General features: G+C 38.3%; 1 protein-coding gene across 1 annotated transcript in view; it reads left to right on the top strand.

Moving 5' to 3' along the window:
• lnpep (leucyl/cystinyl aminopeptidase) overlaps positions 1-15,822 on the top strand; it is a 19,053-nt gene extending 3,231 nt beyond the window's left edge. The window contains exons 3-22 of the mRNA XM_008418808.2: positions 793-995; positions 2,402-2,513; positions 2,592-2,849; positions 2,938-3,128; positions 3,298-3,436; positions 4,624-4,758; positions 4,896-5,016; positions 5,111-5,262; positions 5,360-5,473; positions 5,560-5,691; positions 6,519-6,653; positions 7,472-7,626; positions 7,702-7,790; positions 7,873-8,056; positions 8,625-8,781; positions 8,997-9,181; positions 9,370-9,531; positions 10,171-10,311; positions 10,424-10,505; positions 11,182-15,822. Coding sequence (XP_008417030.1) covers positions 793-995; positions 2,402-2,513; positions 2,592-2,849; positions 2,938-3,128; positions 3,298-3,436; positions 4,624-4,758; positions 4,896-5,016; positions 5,111-5,262; positions 5,360-5,473; positions 5,560-5,691; positions 6,519-6,653; positions 7,472-7,626; positions 7,702-7,790; positions 7,873-8,056; positions 8,625-8,781; positions 8,997-9,181; positions 9,370-9,531; positions 10,171-10,311; positions 10,424-10,505; positions 11,182-11,316 — 2,982 coding nt within the window. The 3' untranslated portion in view covers positions 11,317-15,822. The remainder of the gene's footprint in view (positions 1-792; positions 996-2,401; positions 2,514-2,591; positions 2,850-2,937; positions 3,129-3,297; positions 3,437-4,623; positions 4,759-4,895; positions 5,017-5,110; positions 5,263-5,359; positions 5,474-5,559; positions 5,692-6,518; positions 6,654-7,471; positions 7,627-7,701; positions 7,791-7,872; positions 8,057-8,624; positions 8,782-8,996; positions 9,182-9,369; positions 9,532-10,170; positions 10,312-10,423; positions 10,506-11,181) is intronic.

A 15,822-nucleotide genomic window follows, 5' to 3' on the forward strand; every position in this document is an offset into this window, starting at 1 on the left:
CCGGGGCCAGTACTTCACAGAACTCTCTTTCACATTAAGAGATGTAAATCTTTTAGTCTCTACAGAGTGAAGTTTTTCCCCATTCTTGTTTGCAAAACATTTTAAGCTCAAAGAGTTTTGATGGGAGATGTCTGTGAAGATCAGTTTTTAGGCCTCTCCACTGATTCCTAATTGGATGTATTTCTCTATTTTGACTAGGCCATTTTAACACATGAATATGCTTTGATCTAAACTACAGTTAATGTTCTTCTCTCTGCTCTTTTGTTCCCCCAAGTCTTTAGCAGTATGCAACAGGTTTTATTCCAGGATCAGTTATCTAATAAAACCGGTTTCTTTGTTCCTACTGAGGAAAGGCAGTCTCTCAGCATGATGCTGCCACCACCAGAACTGTTGTATTTACACAGAGATTAAATTGCACACAGGTGGAACCTTTTTTTTCTACACTGCTGACATTTGAAGGCAACTGGTCGCACTGGATTTAATGTCAGTCAAAGTAAAGAGAACAGCAAACCTTTAGGATTTTTATTTGTTAACCTTTCTTAAAATCCATTCCTACTTTTCCTTCCACTTCATATTTAGCGCTCATTAGGCTGGTCTGTCACAGAATCCCAATAAAATAGCATGCAGTTTGTTGCTGTAATGTGGAAAAAAAAATGAATGAATACATTAGCAAGGCAGCGTCTCTAATTTAGCACCTGTTTTAATGTGTCTGTGCCTCTTGTCTTCCCACTGATAGTTTACACAGGAAGGCATTTTTTTCTCTGAATAATCACACAGTGATTTGTCCTGTAGACATTTCCCACTCTTGACCCGGATGAGGCGGCATACGAGCCTCGCAGCTCACGGTTGCTGGTGCGTGGCCTGGGAGAAAACGACATGGATGACGATGAAGAGGACTGCGAGTCTTCTGCACGTCTCCTAGGAATGTCCTTTATGAACCGCAGCTCGTCTCACAGATCCAGCTCGTCCCCTTACGTCAGGCAGTCTCCACCGAGGTAACGCTCAGCTCTTTGCTGTTGATATCTTAAATAGTTTCTTTAGATTTATTATCTTCTCTCAGGAGTTGGTCATGGTTGGATCCTGGGATATGTCATTGTCAAGTGAATGTTCACTTAATTTTCAAATATCTGTATTTAAAGTGGTGATTAGAGAAGCACAAAATTTAATTTTGTGTCCAGTTTTTATTTGCTGGTTTTGTTTTTTGAAAGCTTCGATTTGCCAGTGATTTTTACGGATTATGTCTTTAAATACACGCATAATATAGAGGTGAAGATTCCCACTTCTGTTCTGGACTTACTGTTTGACATTACTTTATCTTCTACTAACTGCTTTTTTATGAAAAAGTTTGTAATTTATACAGTTTGTTTTGAACACAGAGATTTTGTTTGACTTGTTGGCAGTAACTAATAAATAGAGATATTGATCGTGAGTTTTCTGGCCGACACTGATTTCCTGCTTCCTTTGAAGTTTGACCTGCCTATGTCATTTGTTTGTTTAGCAAACACAAAGAGGTGATGCGTTTATTTACCAAAAAGAGTGGAACTTCTTCGTTTTTATGCACTTATTGTCTTGGGAAGAAAATTTAGATTTTCTAAAATGTAATCTGCCAATCATCAATCAGAGCCGATCGAAGGATAAGTGACAGACTCCGAGCTCTGGATGATTTGTTGGTTGGTCTCTAGTAATGAAGCTTACTGAATATAAATGCAGTTGAAGTTGGATCACTAAGGTGTTAAAGGAACATTCTCCCAAATATAAATGTGTTATATTTTCTGTTGTAAAGGTAATAAGTAAGGAAATGCACGGTTTTGATTTACAACAGGATCAAAACAACAAAGTGCTTAGCAGTTAAAATATAAATAAATAAATCATGGAAAAATGTAAGGCATGTGATAAAAACAATAAAATAAAACAAAACTCTTGTTCAATGAAAGTTTGTCTATAAAAGGTGTTGTTAGCTGCTTTTTGAAAGAATGTAATGGAGGAGGTGGCCTCTAGCGTTAGAGGATCTGTCACACCAGGTTTTAAATAGTCTGATGTTCCACCAGCATCCTCTGACTTCCTGATCTAATGGTTTGAGTTGGTAGCTGATGGAGCTACCCCATCTTTAAGGGTGAGGACTAAAACATTGACGTCAAGTGGATATAAACTAAATGGTGAGCCAATGTAAAATGGCTAAAACAGGATTTATATGCTGTCTGAAAAAATTATTAGGTTATTTATTTGTTGTCTTTCGTGTGGGTCTTAAATTTTTATAGCTATTTTAAATCGTTTAAGGCATCTATGTAACTAAAACACTGTTCTACTTTGAAAAATTGCAATCATTTGACATGCACATATGCATTTTAGTTGATTAAAACGGTAATATCGATGTATTTTTTGTTTGTTTGTTTGTTTTCAGGTCATGTTCACGGCCCTCAGCTCGTACCATGGTTGTGTGTGTGTTTGTCCTGGTGATCGTAGCCTCGTTGACCATGGTGCTGTACTTCCTACCTGGCTGCACCTTCACCAAGGTAGGGAGAATAACTCTTAAGAGGTATATATACCTGTTTGACTCACAGGCTCACTTTCTTACCTTTATCCTTCTACAGGCTGGTTGTCCTCAGCCAAATAAGACCGCACCCCTAGAGCCAGTCTACCCTAATTCCACAACCGGAGAACTGTTCCCGTGGGCCGAATTCCGACTGCCTCGCAGCATAAAGCCTCTCAGCTATGACCTCACCTTCACCCCCGACCTCGACAGCATGACCTTTACTGGCAAAGCTGCCATTGAAATGTCTGTGCTTCACAACACAAACCGGATTGTGCTCCATGCTGCTAATCTCAACATTATCAAAGCTACGTTTAAGGTTGGGTTGAAAGGGGATTGGTTAAGTAATTAACTTTGGACTTTTCTCTTTCTGTCTTGTTGCTAATTGGACACGTCTTCTCTTCCAGCTGGACAATGGGCCGGCCCGTGACGTGAAAGTACTGGAGTACAAACCCCGACAGCAGATTGCTGTGAAGTTCCTGGAGGAACTGAAAACAAACCAACAGTGTGTTTTGGCATTTGAATACAATGCTAACCTCTCACACAGCTACGATGGTTTCTACAATAGCTCATACACTGATAAACTCGGAAACAAAAGGTACATTTTATGAATAATATTTGTGTTAAATCTGTGTGTGGAGGACATTTTGTTGATGTCTCTTGCTGGGACACTAATGAAGGCTATGAAGTCAAACAATAAAAGCATGTTTGACTTCTCTTATTGATTTGAAAACATGTGCCTAATAACCTTCATCTTTTATTCATAGAGTTCTTGCAGCAACACAGTTTGAGCCGCTTTCAGCCAGGAAGGCCTTCCCTTGTTTTGATGAGCCGTCTTTCAAAGCCACCTTCCTGATAAAAATCAACAGAAAACCAAGCTACATGAGTCTTTCCAACATGCCTAAGGTATTGTTCAATTAGTGATTTACCTGTAAGATAAAAAAAAGGGTCAAAATAGAGGGCTCTGCTTCCATTAAGAGGAAGTGAAAAATGAGATCAGTAACTCGGATGTAAGTCTGAATTGAATAAGAATAAGAAGAATTTAATCTAAATGCAAAAATCCTCTTAAATGTAAAAATTTTAAAAATTTGCTAAATAGTTTCGGTGCATTCTGTGTGTGATTTCGGTTCAATTTGAAATTATTTATATTTATGTATAAAACATTTTTAATTAGAAGTTTAAATATTTGTGTGCTTTCTGTCAAGGGATGAATATTAAGAGTTTTAATAATAAAGCCAACGCTGGACGTCATTTCTAATAACCCCACATAAAAAAGTTTCCATCTTGCAGCACATAAAAAAAACAAAAATGTAATCCTTTTTTTTTTTTTTAAATACATGAGAACTTGTTGAAATTCTTCTATTACCACCACCTACAGGTACGATTGTTTACGCCTCAAATTATCCTGCGGGAGTTTGATGTGTTCAGACGTTAGTTGGTTTGATAAATCCTGTAGTTTATGATCCCTCCGTGTCCAGTTGTTCAGTGTATGATCCCTGATCTGTGAGTCATCAAACACAAATCTGCAGAACCAATCTGCTTGTTCACAAGCCAACTATTTCTAAATCCGTGAAGACGGCAAATGTGTAGTTTGTCTCCATTTTTCCACTTTGCTTGAAACGATGACAATTTATATATTTTTTCAGATTTATAAATTATTACAACAGACATGGCTCAGTTTTGTGTTGCATGTTTTGTTAAACTGCTTAAAAATCCTTTGTAAGATCTACAATTAAAATCAGTGTTTACAGATTTTTTTTTTTATACATGAGAACTTGTTGAAATTGTGGATAAACAACCGTGTTTTCCTCACTGTGTCGCTCAAAATGAACTTTTCTTGTTTCGGAACATTTACGATTACCAACATTACTTATAAAGTTTTAGCACATGAAAGTAAAAGGCCAAGCCACACATTGAGCTGATGGGTTGCACCAACTAAAATCTGTTTGTAGTGTGCACTGCTGTCTTAGACTGATTTGCAGCTCATCTTGTGGGCACAGTTTTTATTTCCTTACTTTCTGATTTTCAAAACCACCATTTTTTCCCTGCATGTTGGCCTTGTAGTTACCTAACTCTAACACTCTGCGTTTCAGGCCAGAACCACGCCTCTTTCCAGTGGCCTTGAGCAGGATGAGTTTGAGAAGACCAAAGTCAACATGAGCACTTACCTGGTGGCCTTCGTTGTTGCTAACTTCACCTCTGTCAGCAGCAATGCTTCAGGAACACAAGTAGGTTTACGAACGGCCGTGTTTTGCTGTGCGTTCAAACCATAATCATCAATAATTAATTTGAAAAAAACATAGCGCTGGTGGTGTGTTTTACTTTGCGTCTATTCGTGATGCATATCCACGTCTGTCGGTTGTAGGTCTCTGTATATTCTGTACCAGATAAGAACGAACAGACCGGCTTCGCTTTGGACATGGCTTCCAAACTGCTGCAATTTTACAACAAATTCTTTGAGATTGAATACCCACTAAAGAAACTAGGTGAGCAGAACCACTCGCCTGTACAACATTTATCTTTTCTACACCTCTTTTTGTTATCATTGGTCACACTTTTGCTTCGTTTCTGTTTTGTCAGACTTGGTGGCCATTCCTGACTTCCTGGCAGGAGCCATGGAGAACTGGGGGCTCATCACTTTCAGGGAGACCACCTTACTGCTGGACAAGAACTCCTCCTCTCTCGAAAAACAAGTAGTAGCCTCCGTAATAGCCCATGAGCTCGCTCATCAGGTAGTCATTTTTAGTGATTTTTTATTTTCTGACACCTCTTTGGAAGCAGCATAGAGTGTGATTGTGTTTGGTTTGCTGGTCCATCTCTGTGTTTCAGTGGTTTGGAAACTTGGTAACCATGAGCTGGTGGAACGACCTGTGGCTCAACGAAGGCTTCGCCACCTACATGGAGTACATGTCGCTGCAGGAAATACTGCCCAGTTTGGACACTGTAGGTTTGAAACATTTGACCTGCGAGTACATAATAATTCTGGCGGATGAATTTGAGAACTTTTTCAACGAGTCTTTGTTTTGCAGGGTAATTTATTCCTGACTGTGCGGCTCAGAGCCCTGGACAAAGATGCGCTAAACTCCTCCCACCCTGTGTCGACAGAGGTTAACACGCCAGAGCAAATCGAGGAAATGTTTGACTCGGTCTCCTATGAAAAGGTGCAGCTTTGAGTGTTATATAAAATACAAAAAGATTTTTGACCAAGATTTCTTTGTCTTGCTTCCAAGAAGAGTTCACTTTTTTTTTCTGTCACAGATGTTGCTAAATGTTTTTTGCTCTTTCTTTATCTGATTTTGCACTTATTCTAAGTTCAAAACCTGATAATCAGCCAGTGAATCAACAGAATAATATGCGTTTATTGTGTTAGATCCCTAGGAATATACATGTTAATGTTACTATGGATTAATAACTTCTCATTACTTTGATAGGTCACTTCTTTTACTACATTTAAAACAAAAGAAGTATCTCTCAAGTATTTACTGGATTATTTTCCAGTTTCTTGAAGAGATGTCCTTCACTTACTATTCATCTGCTGTTGATGCTGGTTTTTGCCTTATGCTGCTTCTTTGTCCTCCATTTGCCTGCTTTCCTATTTTTAAGCCAACTCATCACAATTTGCAATTATGTTTAATTACTTTTAAAAAAATAAAGTGAACACAAAATGGTTGAAAAGCAGGCAAGTTCAAAGAAAAACTATAAAAGATGTTTAAAAAGCACATAAAACTATTGAACAAGATAACTTTTAAAGGTTACCAGAAAGCCTGGCTTCGTAAAGGCCAATAAACTACCCTAATGTATAAAGATACATTAGGGTAGTTTGTAACTTGCCTAGTTTACTAGAGACTCCGCGTTCTTTTGCCAAATATTCATATCCAATTTCTTACTTCAGAGAAATTTCTCTGCTGGACCTCACAGTCAGCTGCAGCTGTGGCTAATGATCAGTCTTGGTTTTAATTTGTTGGTGTTTTGTGCCTCTGCTCTCCAGGGTGCTTCAATTCTCCTGATGCTGAATGCGTCGTTGCCAAAGGAGCAGCAGTTCAAAAAGGGCATTATTTACTATCTGAACTCATTTAGGGGATTAAATACAGAAACGATGGACCTTTGGAACAGCCTTACGCAGGTATGTGGATGCCTTTACATGGGGTCGATATGTGTATTTAAATGATGTCTTAGTTAGGTAGTCGACTGACTCTTACCCTCGGCATGCATGTCCAACACGGATGCATCTGAATTTATTTCATTTTCAATGGATGCATTAACACTGAAAGCTCCTATCTCTGTTTGCAAACACAAGTAGTAGATTTTCCGCTGGATTTAGAACTGGCACTTCTGTCAATTTGCCCGCAAATGAACAAATGAGTTGTTTTTAGTGCTTACAACGAAAATAAGAATGAACAGGTTGGCCCTTAAAGAAAAACCCCAGAGATGAGGTTTCATCGCTTCATCTCTGGTCAGAGATCTTTGTCAATCTTTGTCATCACCTCTCTTCCTTGCAGACCGAAAGCAGTACTTTGTTTCCTGTAATAAGAACCCTTTTTTGTTAGTTTTACTATTTCGAATAACTAGATTAGTTTCCCAGGATCTTTATACTTTACATATATATTTGTCATATGAAATATTTGGTATTGACTTTTGCATAATGTCTTTGAAGCTTTGAACTCTGTGCTATAATTTACTGATTAGTTATGTGCAAGTGTAACGTTTCCTTCCTGTTTCCTTGCTGCCTGTTCATTGCATATTGATCCTTATCACCCAGTTTGGTTTTAAACTAAAGCTGCATTGGAGGGTCTTGAACTCTGCTAACAGATGTTTGATTTTTCTTCTATTTATATCCTTTTAATATTTAATTTTTTTTTATCTTCATCAAAATCTCTATCATTCACCTGTAACACTTCAAATGACTCCTTCTGTCATTTTCCTTATTCCCGGCATGTTGAGGTTTCCACCCCGCATATTAATATTTCTGAGATGATGAGTTCATGGACATCACAGAAAGGCTTCCCGCTGGTCACTGTGAGTCGCAAAGACGACACGGTGACCTTATCCCAGGAGCCTTTTCTGCTCACATCTGACAACACCACAAAAGCACCCAGGTGGGTTTTGTCAACACACTCGTCAGTATGAGAAATGCAACACGAAACCCAACGGTGCTGCAATCTCCATTTCAGACAGTGGAATATCCCCATCACGTACGTGAACGACAGCTGTAGCTTGGCCCCGGAGTGCAGACAGATGTTCAGTCTGAGTAACAAGTCAGGTACGGTGTAGCGTTTAACCCTGCCGTAACACTCTCATTGTTTTGGACACTGCGTGCAATGACAAACATTTGTGTGTTTCAGGAAGTTTAAAGGTGCCAGGAAGTGTAAAGTGGATAAAGTTGAACTACAAGAACACCGGCTTCTACGTTGTCGACTATGGACAAGACGGTTGGAATGCTATTCATGATGCTTTGTCTGAAAACATCAGCGTTCTCACAGCTGAAGACCGAGCCTCGGTCATACATAACATCTTTGCTCTCTCCAGGTAAACATCTGAATATCGTTTTCTTACTTTGTGAATGCACCAACTGGACCCTTCAGCTCATCTAAATTATAGTTACTGATCAATCAAGTTCAGATAAACCTGGATCGTTAAAGGCAGGCATTCTTACTTTTGGTAGGGAGGATGGATGTCAAGTCTTAAATCAGCGTCTCCATATAACTCTTAACATTTCTTGGTAAATGCCTGCACTGAATTTGGGCTTGATAAAACACAGCAGACCAATACCAGCAGATGACTTGTCTTCCCAGATAAACACTAATTGTAGATGATGTGGCGATTCTGCATTTTCCTCCAGAATCTGTAACCTTGATTTACAAATTAAAAACTAATTTCATCTGATAAGAATAAGAGGACTTTGAGCGCCTGAGCAACACCTCTGGTAAAACGTGTCTGCTGCTTTCTCTGGTTCAGAGTTGTGTTGAATTAATTGAATAAATTAACATTTCAGTGATGTTCTACATAGCTGAGATACATGCATATTCTGTGATTAAATGCGCCAATATTTCACTTCAGTGTTCAACCTTTTCTCCCTGCTTTGTCTGGTTGTTAGACTGGGGCGTGTCTCTTTTGAGCAAGCCTGCCACATGTTGAGCTTCATGCCTAGCGAAACAGAGACGGCTCCTGTGACAGAAGCTCTGCTGCAGCTGAACAGCATCTACAGGCTTCTTGATAAAAGACAGGAGTCTGACTTGGCATCTCGCATGAAGGTACTTTACAAATGAGTGCTTTGGAAAGCCAGTTGGTGTTTAAATTTCATATAAATAACAAAATAGATTTTTTTTTTTTTATTGTCTGTTGGCCTTAAATTTAAAGGATGAGCACTTTAAGATGTAACCTGTCTTATTACTTTCGTAAAATAAATCCAAATGGTCCTGTGGAACTAGGGAAGAGTTATTTACAATTTTTTCTCTCTCTGCGACAGACTTACATTCTGAATCAATTTGGTTCTCTGATGGAAAGTCAAACCTGGAAGGAGGAGCAGAGTCTATCGAAACAGGAGCTGCGCTCAGCCCTCGTCTCAACGGCCTGCGCTCTGAATAGTGAAAGCTGTGTTGAAAAAGCCAAATCCCTGTTCAAAAACTACACTGACTCCAATTTCACCAGCAAGTAAGTAAATAACTCAAGAAGTGAATGATTTTATATTAAAAAAAAATTATCACCTCAACATCCTTTTACAAACAGTAACAGTCTTTAATTATGCAAGAGTTCAGTAAATGTGTGTTAGCAGGAAGAGTAAAGCAAGAGCCCTGAAAATAAAGATTCTCACGTTTGTGTTTTTATTTTTACTCCTGTAGGATCCCAGGTGATTTGCAGCAAGCTGTGTTTGCAGTGGCAGCTCAGTCAGAAGACAGCTGGACAGCGTTGTTGACTTTGTACGGAGCTACCACCAACGATGCACAGAAGCGAAAGATGCTAAAAGGCCTGGCATCCTCTCAAGACCCACGTCATATTGCATGGTAGGGATGTGTGTGTGTGATTTATATATATATATATAAGCTGAAATCCGCTGCAGTTCTTTAAAGCCTTCCACATTTTGTTTTATAAACTTAGACTTATTTGGATTTAATGTCATAAACCAAAGTAAAAAGTAGTGCATCATTGTTGAAGTGTAAAAGAAATGATAAATGGTTTTCAAAAATCTTTACTTGAAAGTCATTTTCCTTTTCTTTGATACTGCTAAATAAAATCTAGTGCAGTCAGTCGTCTTCAGAAGTCAATAAATTAGTAAATGGAGTCACTCTGGAGGAGCTGCAGAAGATAAATCTAGTCTTTCACTACGCAAATCTGACCTTCATAGATGAGTGGCGAGAACAACATTGAAATAAAGTCGAGTTTGGAGTTTGCCACAAGCCATGGACACAGCAAACATGAGGAAGTAGAAGGTTTTCTGGTCAAAACTGGACAGTTTGTTCCAAGTGCTACAGCAGAGACGAGCGAACCGGGTCAGCGTTGTCAAGGCGATAAAAGGAAACTCGGGTCAATCCTTGTTTATTTTTATTCATCTCCCAATATCCTTCTTTACACTACAAACATCTTGTTGCATTGTGGTCGCATTGTTTGCTGCATCTAAAGTCTCTTTATTTTGATCTGTGCAGGATTCTGAAGGCCGGTCTGAATGGGGATATCATCCAGACACAGGAGCTGCCTCTGATCATCAACACCGTGTGTCACGGGTTTGCTGGCTATTTGTTTGCTTGGGATTTTATCCAAGTAAACTGGGACCGCCTCATAGAGAAGTAAGTCTCGTCAGATCCCTTTCTTAAAATACACTACAGGATTAATTTACCTGCTAATTAAAGGATCTGGACTTCTGAGTGTCATTATCGCTTCCTGTTCTTCTGGCTGCAGGTTTCCTCTTGGCTCCTTTGCCATTCAGACAATCGTCAAATCCACTACCTCCCAGTTCTCCACACAGGCACATCTTGATCAGGTATGTATATATTGGAGATGTGCAATATGGTTTCATGGCATTGACAAACACAGAGTAGCGCACAATTGTGAACCGGCTCTGTTCTGATGCCCTGAGATAAAACCCAGTGTAGAATATTGGCTTCACAAGTCACTTAATTAGTCATTTTTATCTGGTGGGGTCAGAGTTAATTGGAAACCTGTAGATCCTGCAAAAGACTTGACTGGGTTGGAAGTTTAATGACCCAAAACACACAACCAGAGCTACAATGAAACGGCTTCGATCAAAGCAGATCCATGTGTAAGAATGGCCCAGTCAAAGCCCAGACTGATGTGCATTTGGACTTTTATGGCAGTTGTTGTCTCCTCCTTATCTGACTGTGCTTGAGCTATTTTGCAAAGATGAATAGGCAAAAATGAGTAAAGATGTTTGTAGAATTATTTTCAAATTCGGTAAAAAGAAACGCAAAAATACTTCCGGCAGCGTCTGACTTACAAAGCATTGACTCACTGTGGCTAAATGCAGATGCACACCGCACTCTTCAGGGGTTTTAATTGTTACAACCATGTATGACATATAGTTATGCCCTACTTGTTGTGTTGGTCTGACAAAAACAAGTTCAAAGGATATCAGTACGTTAAAGTTTGTAAAAATGTGAATGATTAAGAGTCCTTGCATCACTTTGTGTCTCTTGCAGGTTCAGGCGTTCTTCTCCAGCCTGAAGCAGCGTGGCTCTCAGATGAGGAGCGTGCAGGAGGCTCTGGAAACCATCAGGCTGAACAAACGGTGGATAGAAAACAACTTACAAGCCATGAGAAAATTTCTTTACTAGGGTTAAGTCAACCTGAATCAGCTCCGACAGCGAGCAGGCGGGGGTGCATCTTCAAGACAGCAGCAGTGTTTGCACTATTTTTGGACTCTGTCCCTTAACTCCCAGTATCCAGACCAGAGCTAATAATCAAAAGCTCCTTCTGGACGGAAGGTTTCTGAGATGAGTCCTGTCAGTTTCACTTGATAGCTCAGGGTGGTTTTGATTGTTCGTCTGATTGTTGTCAGACTCAACACACACTCCTTGTGTTTTATGCTGTCGACCAAACCTCCTCCGCAGTTCTCATCTAAACCTCGCGCTTTATTAGACAATTGTGCTTCAAAGATCGAAACGGACCTCCTTCCGCCCCTGCTGCATCTCAAACACCCAGCCATTTAGGCTACAAAATGTTTCAAAATATCCAATTCATGTACGAAGACGAGGCGGCGCGACGTTCCCCAGCAGTGAGGAAGTGAGAGATGGCGGTTTTGTGAAATGGATCCCCGTCGCTCCTGTAAACTAAAGAGTTTTGCCATGTTGATCCTAGTCAGGTTAGATGATTGATTGATGGTTTAAAACGCCAAACGGTTTTGGCATCAGTTGAATGTAGTGAGAAACCTTCCCACTGTGTGCAGTAGAGGCTGTGCTGAAACCCAGTGCAGGTTTAAATCACCCAATGTGTCTTACAGCAGGTGAGAGCAGGCAGCCAACACTGGAGCCAAACGGTCTCTTTATTTAGTTTCAGCTCTGATCCACATGTTTTACTCTACTTTTATTGCCTCTACTCTCTTTATTGTTCTTTTTTTTTTTTGTCCATACCTGTGTGAGGTTGTAACAATAATGTAAATACTGTCAGCAATGTGCTTTTGGAAGTACTATTTTAGACATAATTGACTTTTAATATTTTACAACTTGATATCTATTGTGTTTGTGTATAGTGTAAAGTTTTAATTTGAGTCCAGGTCAAAGCTTTTATTTCTTTTTTTGTTATTTTCGTATTTCCTTACTTAGACAACCAAAAGGAGGTCGTTTGCTGATGAATGTTGCGTTACAAGGGCTACTGTGCATATTAGAGATACCAGGCATCTGTGTTAGTTATCCGTCTGTACTTATTGATAATTTGTTGTTTATTAGTCAAAAAAAAAACACAGAGGTTGCGTGTCACTCCTCGGAAGTAGTTATTTATTAACGGCCTTCACATGTGACTCTTTGATTTCTGAAATGTTATTTAGACAGATGCACGTCCAGAGAGGTACTTTTCTTCAGATTCACTTTCCTGTTACGTTAATCGTGGTTTCGTTTTGTTTCACACGTTAAAAACGGTGTCGTTACACAATACCAAGCGTCGTTTACGCCCACAAAGGCAACTCAAGAGATCTGTGAAAATGTTCCTCCTAAAGGTACCTTAAGGCGAGGTGACGCGATGAAGCCTCTGTTCTCGATGGGTTCGATGGTGCAAAAGGATCTTGAAAAGTATGAAATTGCTTTTTAGCATTTTCCAAATCTGGATAACTCAAAAAAAGGAAAAACATGTTTGATTTTACTCTTTTTCTTTCTTACACTTTCAAAAACAAATTGACATTTATCTATATTAAATTCCCATGCTTTTTGTCTTTGACTTGCCAAATTGCATTTTTAACATTTTGTTCATGAGTATCTTGGTTTTGCATAGTGAGGAATTATTATTGAACTCCCTGTTTGGTCTCCAGACAGCATTAAGTTCAGATTAAACTGAACCTATGGTTCCTAAACTGGGTTTAAAATATTCAACAAAGCACTACAGCCGATATTTTTAGAAACATTTTACAACAAAATAAAGACACCAAAAATTTTTTTCAACTGTGCTTTAAGTAATCTGTTTTTGGTCTAACATATTATATTGTTGGAACAGTCCAAACATTTTCAAAACAGAGCTGGTCAAAATTAGTCCAGATGCTACAAACGCATTATGTTTATGTTACTGCAAAAATCAGTGTTGAACCTGCAGATAACGACGTGACGACTATTCAACGGGTTCTAATGGATTTGTAGTGATTTATTTTGAAATGTAGAAAAATCAAGTCTTTAAAAGTGTGAAGATAACAGGTTTATAAGTTTCCAAAGTAGAAGAAATTAAGACAAAAGCAAATGACCGAATCAGTAAAGCGTCTCATCACAGTTCAAATATCTTTCTGTTACGTAAGAGCGCCACGCTCACAGTGAAACTGTAAAACATTTTGTTTTTGCACTGAGATGATGTCCTTCATTTCTTTTCAGGATTTTATTGCTTGAAATCTGCACAAATTGTTCAACTAAGCTACTTAGGGAAAAACATTTAAAATTGAAAGGGAACTCCATTTTCATCAGTTTCCCACATTGTTCATCTGTCCTTTTTTTTTTTGCATTTTGTTTTTCTTTCTGTCAAAAACTGCCCAAAGTTTAAGTTCCTGTGCTTTACAAGCCTCTTTCATGAAGCAAACTGTGTCATTTATTATCATTACTGACACTCCAAATAAAGCTAATCTGCACCCAACTCTTCTTTAGTGACTTTCATTGTACAACGCCAATTGTTTATTGTAAAACATAAAAGAAAACTATGTATATTTACATGTAAATATAACATGCACATTTTCTTTCAGCATTAGAACATTTTTAGCTTCATGATTGAGATTCCTTCTTGACTCTACACAATTTTTATATCAAATCTTTTAATTGAGCGATTTGTAATTATAATGTTTACAATGAGTTTAATTTGCCCATCTTTTCATTACTTTTCCTTCAGGTTTCATTAATGCATTGGACATATTATTACTGATGGATGTTCAGCACGTTGTTACTGATTTTAAGTCGGTTTTATTAATTTTCTGTGTTTGATGTTATCACACCGATCTGCATTTACCATCCTTCGGAAAAAATCTTTAAACATGCTGGTTCCGGATGGGGTTAAATCATTTTGCTTTTCAAATCTACTGACATCACTTCTGCTTATTTCACATACAATTGTAGCCAATCCCCTCCACTTCAGGTTTGACGGGATTTTTCTAAATTAAATAATTTAAATCAGAAATGTAAATGATGTGGAAAATTTCTATGTGAAAGCAGCAGAACTACAGAATAACAGAGTAACTGGATACAGAGACTTAAATCAGAACCACAGAAGCGCTGTCAACACAAAAAAACATATTCTGTATCTTACCAGGAGATGGCAGCGATGCTCCTCTAAAAGATGTCCTTAAGTTAGAAGCATTAAGTTGACCAGCAGAAAAATCTTAAATGGTGACTTTTGTTTATCTCTTACAACAGTAGATAAAATAGATGTAAAGAACTGACCTTGAATATTCACTAGAACATTGAAAAAGTCCTCAGGTGACATTAGATTAAACTTAATTATTTAAATTCTTTTATTTTTTGTTTGTTTCAAGGATGAGCGTTACTGGTCTGCATTAGCCGACCAGTAACACACAGACCAAAGTATTAGCTCTATTGGCAGATTACTTCTCTTATAGCACGACATTTTTCCTGTGTTAAAAGTGAACTTGCACTTTTTCATTAATATTAAGAAATTATTGACTTATAACAAGCTCCTGTATCTTGCTGAAAAATGACTTGTAAGTTAGTTTTGTCTTATTTTAAGTGTACTATTTGCACTAGAAACTAGATAATAAATACATGGTAAGATGAAACTCCTGAATAAATTTTATTTGTATCAGTTTATGTAAACGTAAAATGTGTTAAGTAAAACTGACGAAGCATAAAGTAGCTATCCTATTCATCGCTTTGAGATACTTTGAGGGCATTTTTCTCTTACACTGTCGAAGAATTATGTCTTGTTTGAGAGCGCTAGCCTTTCACTCCACATCTAGATATTGTGCTTGACCTCATACTTTGAAAGTCACTGCTGACGTGTTGATGTGCTCCTCCACACTTAAAAAAAATGTGATTAAAGATAGCGTCATGACCCAAATGATTAGCCTGAACTAAACGTGTTGCAGAAATCAGTTGTAGAGTTAGAAACTGCAGAAAAACTAACCTCGAGCACAAATATTCATGCACTGATTGGGAAAACGTCAACTGCTTTTGTGTGCCGTCTTTGGCATTTCAAACATCTGAAAAGATGGCTGCCTGTTTGCCGACCCGATGCTTTTGGGTTTGAACACCAGATGTTTCATCATGCCTAATTCACCTGATTTCATTATCATCATTTGTCATTAACTTGCATCATGCCAGTGTTTTTATGGCTATTGATTTTAACCTTGCAGGACGAGCAAGCCAACAAAAATATTCTTAATTAATTTGGATTTTGAAACGTATAATGGTATTTTAGGGTGCCATATTATTTAACTACACAAATAACATCAGCAGACAAACACGGAATTTACAGTAAACTGGCTAAAAAGTTTAATATCCTTTGTTTTTAAAAATTTGTAACGCATGTAAACTGCCCAGTCACTGCCCAGTGACAGATTGCAAAGCGTGCAATCTGTCACTGCAAAATAAAACCAAATGTCATTCACATTCTCTTCTTGCATAAATAAACTCGTATAAAAATGA

Source organism: Poecilia reticulata, linkage group LG9, assembly GCF_000633615.1.
Source record: "Poecilia reticulata strain Guanapo linkage group LG9, Guppy_female_1.0+MT, whole genome shotgun sequence".
NCBI lineage: Eukaryota > Metazoa > Chordata > Actinopteri > Cyprinodontiformes > Poeciliidae > Poecilia > Poecilia reticulata.